Consider the following 15501-nt stretch of genomic DNA (forward strand, 5'->3'; position numbering starts at 1 on the left):
CAGCAGCTCTGGACTGGGAGGACCTCTTTTACAGAGAAACATGGAGATAGAGGCATCTGATCCATCGGTTGATTGATTGATCGATCAATAGACTGGGAGGACCTCTGCTGCAGAGGAACAGGGATAGAGTCATCTCATCGATTGATTAGGTTTATGGTCCGTTAAGAGGAAGATTCTCTCCACTGCTCACCATAACCAATAGCGTAAATACTGAACTTGGCGGAACAGTTAAGGTGTTGACTTGATAGTTGCTAAACCCGGGTTCTAGTCTTGGTTGGGGCTACCCACCGAATTCACTACAATATACTTCCATGGTTGGTTTCATTGTATTTCCCCTTGAAAAGCTGGAATCCTTAATTGAAACAATAACTAAGCGGGCACGCCACCTGTGTTTTGGTAAAAAACTGAGGGATAGGCCTGGAGAAATGTAACCACTCTTAATAAATTCAAAGCAAGAGATATGTATGCAAGGACTGACCATCCATGATATCAAAATTCTAGTTTTAACTATGATTTTAGGATATATCCCGTGTTTGTTTACATTTACTTTGTTTACAAACATTTGAGTATAACAAGCTTATATTTGGGGTTCTGATGAGGTACGAGAGTTTAACCAATAGTAAAACATACATAAGTATCTAACTATGTACGACGACTGACCGTAAAACATGCAACTTCAAGTCATCAGTCCTTGACCCTCGAAGTAACCTGTAACCAATCCCTGTCAAGCAACCCCCACTTTGTCAGTGGGTGAGTTCGTTTTGCATGGCCCGATGCCCCGGTTTGGTGAAGATTTTTAAAGAACAATGGGATGGTTTTAAAAAATGAAACTCTGCACCCTGGGCACCGGGCCTTGTTAAACGAGCTTTCCCAGTGTGGTTGATAGTCTGGCAGTCTGATAGAGTGAATCACGTCAACACCCACAATGCACCTACAGTCACCGCGTTCAGATCCAATCAGATGCCAGTAGTGATATGTTGGCGGCGCCGCTGTAGTTTCCTCCTCCAAGGCAGAGCAGCCCCGCCGCAGTGTGTGATCCCTGCTTGTGTCAACTTGACGAGTCGAGATGGCTAATGTGTTGAGAAATTCCGCTAAATTCGGGTTTTCAGGTATGTGAACTTACCTGACATTGAGTAAGAACAGCAGGAAGAGTTTAATAGCTATTTCTCATGAGTTTCGATGGCCCATTTCGAGAAGAAACAAGAATATCAGTGGTTAGATTGCATGGCTAAGTAGTTACCTAACTAGCTAGCCTCCCCTTCGCTGGTCAAAACGTTCAGAAACTAGAGCAAAGTTCACAGAACGCTTGTCTGTCCTTATGCCGCGTAATGTCACATTATGTCAGTTTGCGTGGGCTATCTAGGAACTATCAAGTAGTTAACTATATCAACTAGTTAATATATCGTAGCGAGTTGTTGTCATATAAGAACATATCTAACATGATTACAGAATCACACATATCATACACCCCCATAAATGCTAACCTCCCCTGTTATTGTAATGGTGAGAGCATGTCTTGGGGTTATGATATAAAATGCTATTTGGAATGGCAAGCCAGATAAAATTAAAAGGGCCTATTTATATAACAAATATGAATTCGGAGGGCAGAAATTATTAAAGCATTAGACCCCTCACTAAAGGTATCAGTCTTACCAAAGTTATACTTAAATCCAAACTGGTTTTCTAGTAAATTGGTACGAATGTCTCATCCTATGTTCAAGAATGGCCTTTTTCCCTTTATTCAGATTACACCTGCCCACTTTCGGTTGTTTGAAAAGGAAATAATCTCCAAAATTATATTTTATTTTTTAAACAAGTCCTAGAAAGTTGGTTGCAATTTCAGTTTAATCCACCTGAAAAGACAGAACAAATATTGTGGTTAAATTCAAATATAGTTATTGATAAAAAAAACAGTATTTTTCGAAGAAATGTTTAAAAAAGGTATAATTTTAGTGAATGATATTATAAATAGGACTGGTGGAGTGATGTCACACATGCAGCTAACACAGACATGGAAATGTCTGCTCTACCCAAAATTACAACCAACTAATTGCAGCATTACCACAAAAATGGAAGAGGCAAGTGGAAGGGGAAAAAAGTATGTTGGCCCTGTATTAAAGAACATAAATGGTTAAAGAAAAGTGTGATAAATAAAAACATATACCGATTTCATTTAAGGACCAAAAAACTGACAGCTGTGCCATATAAATTGCAGAATGTTTGGGAGGAGATTTTCGATGTACCAATTCCATTGCACATGGTTTATGAATTGATACGCAAAACAACGCCGGATTCAAAACTTATTACTATACAAAATTCTTGCAGCTAATAGAATGTTATATATACGGGGGATACAATCTTCCCAGCTCTGCAGATTCTGCTGTGAGGAGGCAGAGTCATTAGATCATTTATTTTGGTATTGTCCATATGTAGCTCGTTTTTGGTCACAAGTCCAGGAATGGCTGAAGAATTACAACATTTACCTAGAACTAATGCTGCAGATAGCAATACTGGGTGATTTGAAAAGCCATAGTCAATCAATCAATAATATAATAACTATTTTAGCAATCTGTGGAAGCTATGAGAATAGAAAGGTGCAATTGTTTTGTGAAGCATCACAGCACAGATGAAAAATATATGGCAAATAGAAATCCAAAATGGATGATGTTGATGGATAGATGGGAGGGGTTGAATGGAGCTGAAGGGTGGGACTAATAACAAGATAACCAATGTAAACATACGGGGTCTGTAAAATATATATATAGTTTCAGAACTTTTGAAATGGCACAGTTACAAATAGTAATCAAACTGGATGGACATCAGAAATAGAGGAAGGACTAAAAACAAACAAAAAAGAACTATTGTAAAATAGACTGTCTGTAAAATGTGTATAAGATGAATAAATTGAAGGTAAAAGCTGAAGTGTTTATTAGTTTACTCCAATTGGGGGATCGGTGGTAGGGTTTGTGGGGAATAATAAAGGTATATTCTTTAAAAAAGTATGTATGTCTATATAGGTATGTGTATGTATATATGTGTATATGTATGCATGCGTGTATGGATATATATATATTTACCCCAAAAAATATGTGGGGGATTGGAAATGATGCAGACAATTACATTGATGGAAGCAATATTCTTTCTGCAATATTAAGCTGATCCACCCCTTAGAAGAAAAAAAAAGCACATGTAGCCTACATAGCAATACATACACACAAACTATCTAGGTCACATGGGGGAGAGGCGTTGTGCCGTGAGGTGTTGCTTTATGTTTTTTGAAACCAGGTTTGCTGTTTATTTGAGCAATATGAGATGGAACAGAGTTCCATGCAATAATGGCTCTATATGATACTGTACGCTTTCTTGAATTTGTTCTGGATTTGGGGGCTATGAAAAGACCCCTGGTGGCATGTCTGGTGGGGTAAGTGTGTGTGTCAGCTGTGTGTAAGTTGACTATGCAAACAATTTGGGATTTTCAACACAATGTTTCTTATAAAAATAAGTGATGCAGTCAGTCTTTCCTCAACTCTTAGCCGAGAGAGACTGCCATGCATAGTACTAATATCAGCCCTCTGATTACGATTAAGATGGTCTGCAGATTTGCAGAAGGTGGCTGTTTCCTGATTAGTGCTGAGCGATTAGTGCTTTTTGAGGGCAGTTCGGTTTCGATGATAAAAAAAAAAAAGAATCACTATTTTCAGTTTCATTAGTACATCTAAAATAATAATTAGAACATGAAATGCATTATGTGGGTTGAATGCTGTAACAACACAGAGTAAAGCGATTTAATAAAAGTCCCATGATGGTGGTGACAGGCCATTACTGCTTATCACTTATTAACCATCACTTATTCACTTTACTTTAATAGAATATTTCAGTTGTTGTGTATGTTACATTAGTATTTTTGGATGACTTATCTCATTCCAAGTCATCTCATCTCTATAGAGCTGCTGCCTGACAAAATCACTACTTTAGTAGTTCTTCACAGTAAATAAGGCAGACTTTTATGACTGCTGAATACCATTACCTCGCCAAGCAACTTCTCTCTGTTCCCCCTCTTGATCACGCTTTCTCCTCTTATGTAGCAGGCATAAAAGAAACAGACAGGACAAGTAGCCGCGCAATGGATTATGGTCATTGTAGTTAATTATCACTTTTTCCTGGGGTAAACTATGTAGAACATTGGCATGTTGGAAACTACAAGTCCCTACTACATCGCACAGTTCAGGCATGATTGGATTTATCTCTAGAGAAACTGCAGTGCAATGACAGAACGAAAATGGAATTCAAATAATTGAACAGACGTCGGTCAATTGGTTTTTTTAAAAGCTGAAAAATAACCAACATTTCGGGTAATCGCTGTCTATACACAGTAAACATGATGATGTGTGTTATATTATGTTTATATTGTTTTATACCGTGGTGTTTTTGAATACTCCTTTCTGGTTGGCTTGAAGGGCGTTCTAGAGTGGGCATTATTTCCCTATAACACACGGTATATTGTTGTTATTATTAAGTTAATTTGTTATATTATATTGTTATAGTGTTATTGTTATATTATTAAGTACATTTTTTATATTGTTTTATTATATTGATATTGTATGGTTTTATTATATTGTTATATTATTAAGTTCACTTGTTATGTTATATTGTATTGTTTTATTATTATATTGTTATATTAAGTTCATTTATTATATTGTTATATTAAGTTCATTTATTATATTGTTATATTAAGTTCATTTATTATATTGTTATATTAAGTTCATTTATTATATTGTTATTATATTGTTATATTATATTGTTATATTATATTGTTATATTAAGTTCATTTATTATATTGTTATATTATATTGTTATATTATATTGTTATATTATATTGTATTGTTTTATTATTATATTGTTATATTAAGTTCATTTATTATATTGTTATATTATATTGTTATATTGTTGTTCTTTGGCAGGCGTGTTGTCCCAGTTGTCCATCCACAGTAGACATGGGAGAGAGTGTGTGTCGCCGTGCTTCTCTCTGCAGCAGAGGAACAACTCTACCTCACCTAAGATCAAGGTGGATCTGGACAGCAGTACAGGTAAACCCCTGCACAGCTTCTTTACCTCCCTGTCCCTTACATCAGGGTAGACAGTCCTGGTCCTGGAGACCACAGGTACTGTTTACATCAGGGTAGACAGCCCTGGTCCTGGAGGCTACAGGTACTGTTTACATCAGGGTAGACAGTCCTGGTCCTGGAGACCACAGGTACTGTTTATATCAGGGTAGACAGTCCTGGTCCTGGAGACCACAGGTACTGTTTACATCAGGGTAGACAGTCCTGGTCCTGGAGGCCACAGGTACTGTTTACATCAGGGTAGACAGTCCTGGTCCTGGAGACCACAGGTACTGTTTACATCAGGGTAGACAGCCCTGGTCCTAGAGACCACAGGTACTGTTTACATCAGGGTAGACAGGCCTGGTCCTGGAGGCCACAGGTACTGTTTACATCAGGGTAGACAGGCCTGGTCCTGGAGGCCACAGGTACTGTTTACATCAGGGTAGACAGTCCTGGTCCTGGAGACCACAGGTACTGTTTACATCAGGGTAGACAGGCCTGGTCCTGGAGGCCACAGGTACTGTTTACATCAGGGTAGACAGGCCTGGTCCTGGAGGCCACAGGTACTGTTTACATCAGGGTAGACAGCCCTGGTCCTGGAGACCACAGGTACTGTTTACATCAGGGTAGACAGGCCTGGTCCTGGAGGCCACAGGTACTGTTTACATCAGGGTAGACCAGGGGTGTGGAATTTAGGAAATCACTGGACTGATATATTGTTGTAACTACACCCAGAAAATCTAAATGTCTTAGATTTTCCCCAGACCTCAGAAATGGTCTCCTGATGTAGTTTAAGCGTTGTTGTGGACTTCCAATAGTTTTTTTTGTTTTTCTATCAAACAAATGTGATTTTGAGAGTGAAAACCTGAAATTGTTAATTTTTTTTTACATTTAAGTCATTTAGCAGACGCTCTTATCCAGAGCGACTTACAAATTGGTGCATTCACCTTATGATATCCAGTGGAACAACCACTTCACAATAGTACATCTATATCTTTTTTGGGGGGGGGGGTTAGAAGGATTACTATATCCTATCCCAGGTATTCCTTAAAGAGGTGGGGTTTCAGGTGTCTCCGGAAGGTGGTGATTGACTCCGCTGTCCTGGCGTCGTGAGGGAGCTTGTTCCACCATTGGGGTGCTTTATGTCGTGTCTTTGGGGTACCATTAAACTGAAGACATGTTTATCAATTAACTCCCTGTAATAATTATCACGCGATTAAACTGATTAATCGTTTAATTGTAATTAACTAGGAGATCGGGGCACCAAGGAAAATATTTAGATTACAAAGTTATAATTTTCCTAATATAACTTTCCTATATTATAATATAGGCCGATTATCTTCTGGTTTAAATGGTGTAATTTACCTCTAGTCCAGTCTCATTCCAAACGTTGTAAATTGTTGTATCTGCACGAACCCAGTCTTTACTAAAATCATCCATACATCAATTGTCTTAAAATCATTTATTTACTACACTAAGTAATTAACAGAAAACATACAAACAGTAATTATCGTCACAAAGGATTGGTAGAGTAATGTGCCCTAATGGTCTAAACAGGCCTGGCTGGTGTCTTGAAGAACAATGGGTCTTAAAAAGTCAGCTGAGGATGCACACCTTCAGAGTTCATTAATATTAACAATTGACAATTGAACGCTCACTCATTCGGGAACAATTGCAATCAATATATATTTATGCTCAGTGTGTCGTCGGGATCCTTGTTGAAGAGTCGTTCTGTTGGAGAGTTCTCTCTCTCTCTCTCTCTCTCTCTGTTAGAATGGATCTTTCAAAGCGACATTCATTAATGTCGTTATAGAATGTATGTTTCGTTGGTCTTCGCGTTCAATGATATAATTTACTTAGCTGCAGACTAATAATTAATATCAAAGACTTGTTCTTATTCTGTCGGTATCAATAGTCTAAAAGTTAACCACGTGGTATAGTTCACTTTCAGTAGAGTACTTGGATGGTCAAACCTATTGGCCAACTCGCAATGGAGTGGAGGCCTGGTCTGAAGAAAGTAAATCAGGGTATAGTTTTATAGTGAACATAGAACAGGCTTGTCAAATGACGCCTGGTCCTGTCTGTGTCCCTGGGGGGCGTGCCGATGACTGAGTTAAGCTTGGTACAGAAATCCAATTCTATCACATTAACATCAGTACATAGCATCTCAATGTATTACAAATAGCTTTATCCTTATTAATACATTTTATACAACCATTATGATGCAAGTCTCATCGCTGAGGCTATTATATAAACAGTTTTATGGTAATATGGCTATATTGTCTCTTCTGAGTTTCACAAAATTGTACCAAGCGGACCAGTTCGTAGCTGGATTCTTCACCAATCTTCCATACCTTCTCCAGAACACACATGTCGCTCGGTTCTCCAATTCTATGAGTTGGAAGAATTTCCTTTGTCTCTCTATGAAACATGTGGTAGGAGATTCTCCTCTTAGAGTTTTTACAACCCTTTCACACAGGGCCTGGGTTGGGGGGAAGGTAGGTTGGGGGATGGTACAAAGGGGAAGGGGTCAACTGTCCTCCCTGTACCCAAAGAGGCCAACGTCATGACACAGAGCAGCGAACAGTTTTGACTGGGCTGAGCGGGAACTGTGCTTCCTCAGAGGTAGGGGGGCCAGCAGGCCAGAGGTGGATGAACGCAGTGCCCTTGTTTGGGTGTAGGGCCTGATCAGAGCCTGAAGGTACAGAGGTGCCGTTCCCCTCACAGCTCCGTAGGCAAACACCATGGTCCTATTCCCTACATAGTGTACTATTTTAACCACAGCCCTATTTATTTATTTTATTTATTCAACCTTTATTTAACTAAGTCCATTTAAGAACAAATTCTGGTTTACAATGATGGTCTACCGGGCCAGACCTGGACGACGGGTTAGGGTTTGCACCACAGAGATTAGGCTTCCATTTGTTGTCTCCTTCTCCTCTCCCCCTCTCATCTCTCTCCCCCTCCTCCTCTCCCTCTCTAGGTGTAGCAGTGTTGAGGATGCAGAGTCCCCCTGTCAACAGTCTGAGTCTGGACTTCCTCACTGAGTTCTGTATCAATCTGGAGAAACTAGAGATGGATAGGAGTTGTAGAGGTCTGATCATCACCTCGGTCAGTACACACACGCACACACACACACACGTCCTGTCACAACCATGATACACACTATAACTCCCCCCATGTGTGTGTGTCTGTATCTGTGTGTGTTTGCTGTCCCAGACCCTCTCCAAGGTGTTCTCTGCAGGGCTAGACATCATGGAAATGTATGGGAAAAGTCCGGAGCGCTGTGGAGAGTTCTGGAAGGCTGTTCAGGAGATGTGGCTCAAACTCTACGGGTCCAACATGGCTACCATAGCTGCCATCAACGTGAGTCAGCACACCCAGTCCTGTATGGCTGGCTGGCTTACTGACTGACTGACTGACTGACAGCCACCTCTGTCTCTCTGTCTATAGGGTTCTAGTCTATTGGATGTGACTATAGGATCATGGCTGATAACCACCTCTGTCTCTCTGTCTATAGGGTTCTAGTCTATTGGATGTGACTATAGGATCATGGCTGATAACCACCTCTGTCTCTCTGTCTATAGGGTTCTAGTCCAGCAGGTGGTTGCCTCATGTCTATTGGATGTGACTATAGGATCATGGCTGATAGCCACCTCTGTCTCTCTGTCTATAGGGTTCTAGTCTATTGGATGTGACTATAGGATCATGGCTGATAGCCACCTCTGTCTCTCTGTCTATAGGGTTCTAGTCTATTGGATGTGACTATAGGATCATGGCTGATAGCCACCTCTGTCTCTCTGTCTATAGGGTTGTAGTCTATTGGATGTGACTATAGGATCATGGCTGATAACCACCTCTGTCTCTCTGTCTATAGGGTTCTAGTCTATTGGATGTGACTATAGGATCATGGCTGATAACCACCTCTGTCTCTCTGTCTATAGGGTTCTAGTCCAGCAGGTGGTTGCCTCATGTCTATTGGATGTGACTATAGGATCATGGCTGATAACCCTCGCTACAGCATCGGACTCAACGAGACTCAGCTCGGCATCGTAGCTCCCTTCTGGTGAGACACACACACACTAATATACACTAATATACACAAACTTACACACACACACTAATATACAGCCTGCTGGTCTGAGTGTTGATGTGTTGAATCTGCTCAGGGTTGTGGTTGTGATGGTTCATGATCACTGTAGTGTGTGTGTGTGTGAGGTGCTGAATGTGGTTGTGTTCATGTTGTGGTCATGTTGGGGTCCAGGTTTAAGGACACGCTGGTGAACACGGTTGGTAACCGGGCAGCAGAGCTGTCGTTGGAGCTGGGTCTGTTGTACAGCGCTCCTGATGCCCTGAAGATCGGCCTGGTGGACCAGTTAGTACCTGAGGACCAGGTCCTCTCCACTGCACAGGACACCATGTCCAAGTGGCTGGCTGTACCAGGTCAGAATACTCTCTCACACTGGCTGTACCGGGTCAGAACACTCTCTCTCTCTCACACTGGCTGTACCGGGTCAGAACACTCTCCCTCACACTGGCTGTACCGGGTCAGAACACTCTCTCTCACACTGGCTGTACCGGGTCAGAACACTCTCTCTCACACTGGCTGTACCAGGTCAGAACACTCTCCCTCACACTGGCTGTACCGGGTCAGAACACTCTCCCTCACACTGGCTGTACCGGGTCAGAATACTCTCTCTCACACTGGCTGTACCGGGTCAGAATACTCTCCCTCACACTGGCTGTACCGGGTCAGAATACTCTCTCTCACACTGGCTGTACCGGGTCAGAATACTCTCCCTCACACTGGCTGTACCGGGTCAGAACACTCTCTCTCTCACACTGGCTGTACCGGGTCAGAACACTCTCTCTCACACTGGCTGTACCGGGTCAGAATACTCTCTCTCACACTGGCTGTACCGGGTCAGAACACTCTCCCTCACACTGGCTGTACCGGGTCAGAACACTCTCTCTCTCACACTGGCTGTACCGGGTCAGAACACACTCTCCCTCACACTGGCTGTACCGGGTCAGAATACTCTCTCTCACACTGGCTGTACCGGGTCAGAACACTCTCTCTCACACTGGCTGTACCGGGTCAGAACACTCTCTCACAATATACTTTATAGTTTATCATCCTAGACATCTCTCTCCTGCCCCCAGACCAGGCCAGACAGACATGAACATCAGTCACCATCTCTCTGACTGGATCCACAAACCTATACATTATCCTATATATACACTAACCAATATGTTATCCTGTATATACGCTGACATGTATACATTATCCTATATATACACTAACCAATATGTTATCCTGTATATACGCTGACATGTATACATTATCCTATATATACACTAACCAATATGTTATCCTGTATATACGCTGACATGTATACATTATCCTATATATACACTAACCAGTATGTTATCCTGTATATACGCTGACATGTATACATTATCCTATATATACACTAACCAGTATGTTATCCTGTATATACGCTGACATGTATACATTATCCTATATATACACTAACCAGTATGTTATCCTGTATATACGCTGACATGTATACATTATCCTATATATACACTAACCAGTATGTTATCCTGTATATACGCTGACATGTATACATTATCCTATATATACACTAACCAGTATGTTATCCTGTATATACGCTGACATGTATACATTATCCTATATATACACTAACCAGTATGTTATCCTGTATATACGCTGACATGTATACATTATCCTATATATACACTAACCAGTATGTTATCCTGTATATACGCTGACATGTATACATTATCCTATATATACACTAACCAGTATGTTATCCTGTATATACGCTGACATGTATACATTATCCTATATATACACTAACCAGTATGTTATCCTGTATATACGCTGACATGTATACATTATCCTATATATACACTAACCAGTATGTTATCCTGTATATACGCTGGCATGTATACATTATCCTATATATACACTAACCAGTATGTTATCCTGTATATACGCTGGCATGTATACATTATCCTATATATACACTAACCAGTATGTTATCCTGTATATACGCTGGCATGTATACATTATCCTATATATACACTAACCAGTATGTTATCCTGTATATACGCTGGCATGTATACATTATCCTATATATACACTAACCAGTATGTTATCCTGTATATACGCTGGCATGTATACATTATCCTATATATACACTAACCAGTATGTTATCCTGTATATACGCTGGCATGTATACATTATCCTATATATACACTAACCAGTATGTTATCCTGTATATACGCTGGCATGTATACATTATCCTATATATACACTAACCAGTATGTTATCCTGTATATACGCTGGCATGTATACATTATCCTATATATACACTAACCAGTATGTTATCCTGTATATACGCTGGCATGTATACATTATCCTATATATACACTAACCAGTATGTTATCCTGTATATACGCTGGCATGTATACATTATCCTATATATACACTAACCAGTATGTTATCCTGTATATACGCTGGCATGTATACATTATCCTATATATACACTAACCAGTATGTTATCCTGTATATACGCTGGCATGTATACATTATCCTATATATACACTAACCAGTATGTTATCCTGTATATACGCTGGCATGTATACATTATCCTATATATACACTAACCAGTATGTTATCCTGTATATACGCTGGCATGTATACATTATCCTATATATACACTAACCAGTATGTTATCCTGTATATACGCTGGCATGTATACATTATCCTATATATACACTAACCAGTATGTTATCCTGTATATACGCTGGCATGTATACATTATCCTATATATACACTAACCAGTATGTTATCCTGTATATACGCTGGCATGTATACATTATCCTATATATACACTAACCAGTATGTTATCCTGTATATACGCTGGCATGTATACATTATCCTATATATACACTAACCAGTATGTTATCCTGTATATACGCTGGCATGTATACATTATCCTATATATACACTAACCAGTATGTTATCCTGTATATACGCTGGCATGCCTACATTATCCTATGTATACACTAACCAGTATGTTATCCTGTATATACGCTGGCATGCCTACATTATCCTATGTATACACTAACCAGTATGTTATCCTGTATATACGCTGGCATGCCTACATTATCCTATGTATACACTAACCAGTATGTTATCCTGTATATACGCTGGCATGCATACATTATCCTGTGTATACACTAACCAGTATGTTATCCTGTATATACGCTGACATGTATACATTATCCTGTGTATACACTAACCAGTATGTTATCCTGTATATACGCTGACATGTATACATTATCCTGTGTATACACTAACCAGTATGTTATCCTGTATATACGCTGACATGTATACATTATCCTGTGTATACACTAACCAGTATGTTATCCTGTATATACGCTGACATGTATACATTATCCTGTGTATACACTAACCAGTATGTTATCCTGTATATACGCTGACATGTATACATTATCCTGTATATACACTAACCAGTATGTTATCCTGTATATACGCTGACATGTATACATTATCCTGTATATACACTAACCAGTATGTTATCCTGTATATACGCTGACATGTATACATTATCCTATATACACTAACCAATATGTTATCCTGTATATACGCTGACATGTATACATTATCCTATATACAGTACCAGTCAAAAGTTTGGACACGCCTCCTCATTCCACAGTTTTTATTTTTACTATTTTCTACATTGTAGAATAATAGTGAAGACATCAAAACTATGAAATAACACATATGGAATCATGTATTAACCAAAAAAATGTTAAAGCAGTCAAGATATATTTTAGATTATTTCGAAGTAAGAAAAATAAGAAACCTGCACACTGCTCTGGCTGGCGTCGCTGCTCTGGCTGGCGTCGCTGCTCTGGCTGGCGTCACTGCTGGCGTCACTGCTCTGGCTGGCGTCACTGCTCTGGCTGGCGTCACTGCTCTGGCTGGCGTCACTGCTCTGGCTGGCGTCGCTGCTCTGGCTGGCGTCGCTGCTCTGGCTGGCGTCGCTGCTCTGGCTGGCGTCACTGCTCTGGCTGGCGTCGCTGCTCTGGCTGGCGTCACTGCTGGCGTCACTGCTCTGGCTGGCGTCACTGCTCTGGCTGGCGTCACTGCTGGCGTCACTGCTCTGGCTGGCATCACTGCTCTGGCTGGCGTCACTGCTCTGGCTGGCATCACTGCTATTTAATAAGCTATATGTATTGGCCTCACGGCCTTTGTCAGAGCTTTTGATTCTTCAAAGTAGCCGCTCTAGTAAAAATAATGAGAAACACTTGAATGAGTAGGTGTCCAAACTGTTGACTGGTACTGTATATAAACACTAAACTATACACCTCTCCTTCTAGACCATGCCAGACACATAGATCAGTGTGTTATATCAGTGTGTATCTATTATATATAACACCTCTCCTCTCCCTCTAGACCATGCCAGACAGATAGATCAGTGTGTATATATTATATATAACACCTCTTCTCTCCCTCTAGACCATGCCAGACAGATAGATCAGTGTGTTATATCTGTGTGTATATATTATATATAACACCTCTTCTCTCCCTCTAGACCATGCCAGACAGATCACCAAGTCCATGATGAGGAAACAGACCATTGACAAGCTGCTGTCCAACAGGGAAGCTGACATCACCAACTTTGTGAGCTTCATCACTAAAGACTCCATCCAGAGGTCCCTCCGCATGTACTTGGAGATGCTCAAGAGTAGAAAGGCCTAGTCTGGGCCCGAACGGCTCCCCGGTCCCCTTTAGGGCTTCTAACTGCTCCCCGGTCCCCTTTAGGGCTTCTAACTGCTCCCCGGTCCCCTTTAGGGCTTCTAACGGCTCCCCGGTCCCCTTTAGGGCTTCTAACGGCTCCCCGGTCCCCTTTAGGGCCCTGGTCAAAGTAGTGCACTGTATCGGGAATAGGGGGCTACGTCCCAATTATCTCTCCTTTCTCCTGTGTGAACTTGTTCTCTTCCCTTCACGGATTTGAAAGGACATTTTTGTGGGGAACGAGTGCACCCTTCAGGAGTTAAGGAGAGATTATTGGAACGCAGCCATCCTTGAAGAGGATGCCTGGGCATCAGAAGACAAACATGTGAAAGTAACCTGGGGGTGAGTCTCAATAGTCTGGCTCCCTCTGCTTGTCTCCTTTCACTTATTGAGAGACACCCACTGTGTACATCCCAAATAGCACCCTAATTCCCTATATTGTGCACTACCCCTATAGGCCCTGGTCAAAAGTAGTGCACTATATAGGGAATAGGGTGCCAGTTGAGACGCTACCCTGTCATATTCATATACGTTTTGGCCCGTTTGGATCCTAATGAACACACCCCCGGCCTTATTTCCCCTGCCACAGTGTTTGACTGTTTAGACTGAAACACAGAGCGCTGTTACGATGTAGGTGATTGTACAGTATGTCATCTTGCCTTTATCTGTGAACATAATGTTTTGTTTTCGTATGATCTTTTCCTCTACTGTTGGTTTGCAAGTAAACATCTTTAAAATACCTTCCATGGAATGTGTGTTGAGTTTTATGTTTTATGATGTCACGAGTTTAGGGCAGGGTTTCACAAATTCTGTCCTGCCCCCCCCCCCCCACACACACACACACACAGGTGTTTTCTTTTTTGCACTACACAGCTGATTGAAATAACCAACTCCTCACCAAGCTTTGATTATTTAAATCTGCTGTGTAATGCTAGGGCACAAAATTCAACATGCACCCGGGTGGGGCACCAGGACAGAGTTTGGGGAACCCTGGTTTAGAGGGACCGTTAAGTGTAAAGCGTCTCAGAGTAGGAATGTTCAACCAGGATCAGGTCCCCCTCCTCCCCCTCTATTCATAGTGTCTCAGAGTAGGAATGTTCAACCAGGATCAGGTCCCTCTCCTCCCCCCTCTATTCATAGTGTCTCAGAGTAGGAATGTTCAACCAGGATCAGGTCCTCCTCCCCCTCTATTCATAGTGTCTCAGAGTAGGAATGTTCAACCAGGATCAGGTCCCTTGATGAAATGTAGGGGAGAGAGTGATGGTAGAGGTGAAAGGTAGAGAGAGAGATGGTAGAGGTGAAAGGTAGAGAGATGGTAGAGGTGAAAGGTAGAGAGAGAGAGAGAGAGAGATGGTAGAGGTGAAAGGTAGAGAGAGAGATGGTAGAGGTGAAAGGTAGAGAGAGAGAGATGGTAGAGGTGAAAGGTAGAGAGAGAGATGGTAGAGGTGAAAGGTAGAGAGAGAGAGATGGTAGAGGTGAAAGGTAGAGAGAGAGAGATGGTAGAGGTGAAAGGTAGAGAGAGAGAGATGGTAGAGGTGA

General features: G+C 41.2%; 1 protein-coding gene across 4 annotated transcripts; it reads left to right on the plus strand.

Annotated features, from left to right (window-relative positions):
- The first annotated feature begins 957 nt into the window (after nt 1-957).
- Nucleotides 958-14708, plus strand: LOC115208358 (enoyl-CoA delta isomerase 1, mitochondrial). 4 transcript variants are annotated; one of them, XM_029776356.1, is made up of 8 exons: nt 1067-1109; nt 4962-5087; nt 8089-8216; nt 8325-8471; nt 9050-9171; nt 9370-9548; nt 13760-13959; nt 13990-14708. In XM_029776356.1, exons 1-7 carry the CDS (start codon nt 1067-1069, stop codon nt 13924-13926), a joined length of 912 nt encoding a protein of 303 aa, XP_029632216.1. In that variant the 3' UTR covers nt 13927-13959; nt 13990-14708. The 4 variants fall into 4 exon arrangements, with proteins under 4 accessions (XP_029632235.1, XP_029632207.1, XP_029632216.1 ...); XM_029776365.1 differs by having other exon boundaries at nt 14020-14708; XM_029776375.1 differs by lacking the exons at nt 13760-13959; nt 13990-14708 and adding an exon at nt 13621-13753 and having other exon boundaries at nt 958-1109.
- Nucleotides 14709-15501: the final 793 nt, after the last annotated feature.

This window comes from Salmo trutta, chromosome 1, assembly GCF_901001165.1.
Source record: "Salmo trutta chromosome 1, fSalTru1.1, whole genome shotgun sequence".
NCBI lineage: Eukaryota > Metazoa > Chordata > Actinopteri > Salmoniformes > Salmonidae > Salmo > Salmo trutta.

Bases quoted from the DNA above. Each gene is read 5' to 3' on its own strand.
- LOC115208358 (XM_029776347.1), top strand. From the start codon at position 1,067: ATGGCTAATGTGTTGAGAAATTCCGCTAAATTCGGGTTTTCAG. The intron at 1,110-4,961 runs GTATGTGAACTT...GTTCTTTGGCAG, and splicing joins CGCTAAATTCGGGTTTTCAG to GCGTGTTGTCCCAGTTGTCC. The intron at 5,088-8,088 runs GTAAACCCCTGC...CTCCCTCTCTAG, and splicing joins GGATCTGGACAGCAGTACAG to GTGTAGCAGTGTTGAGGATG.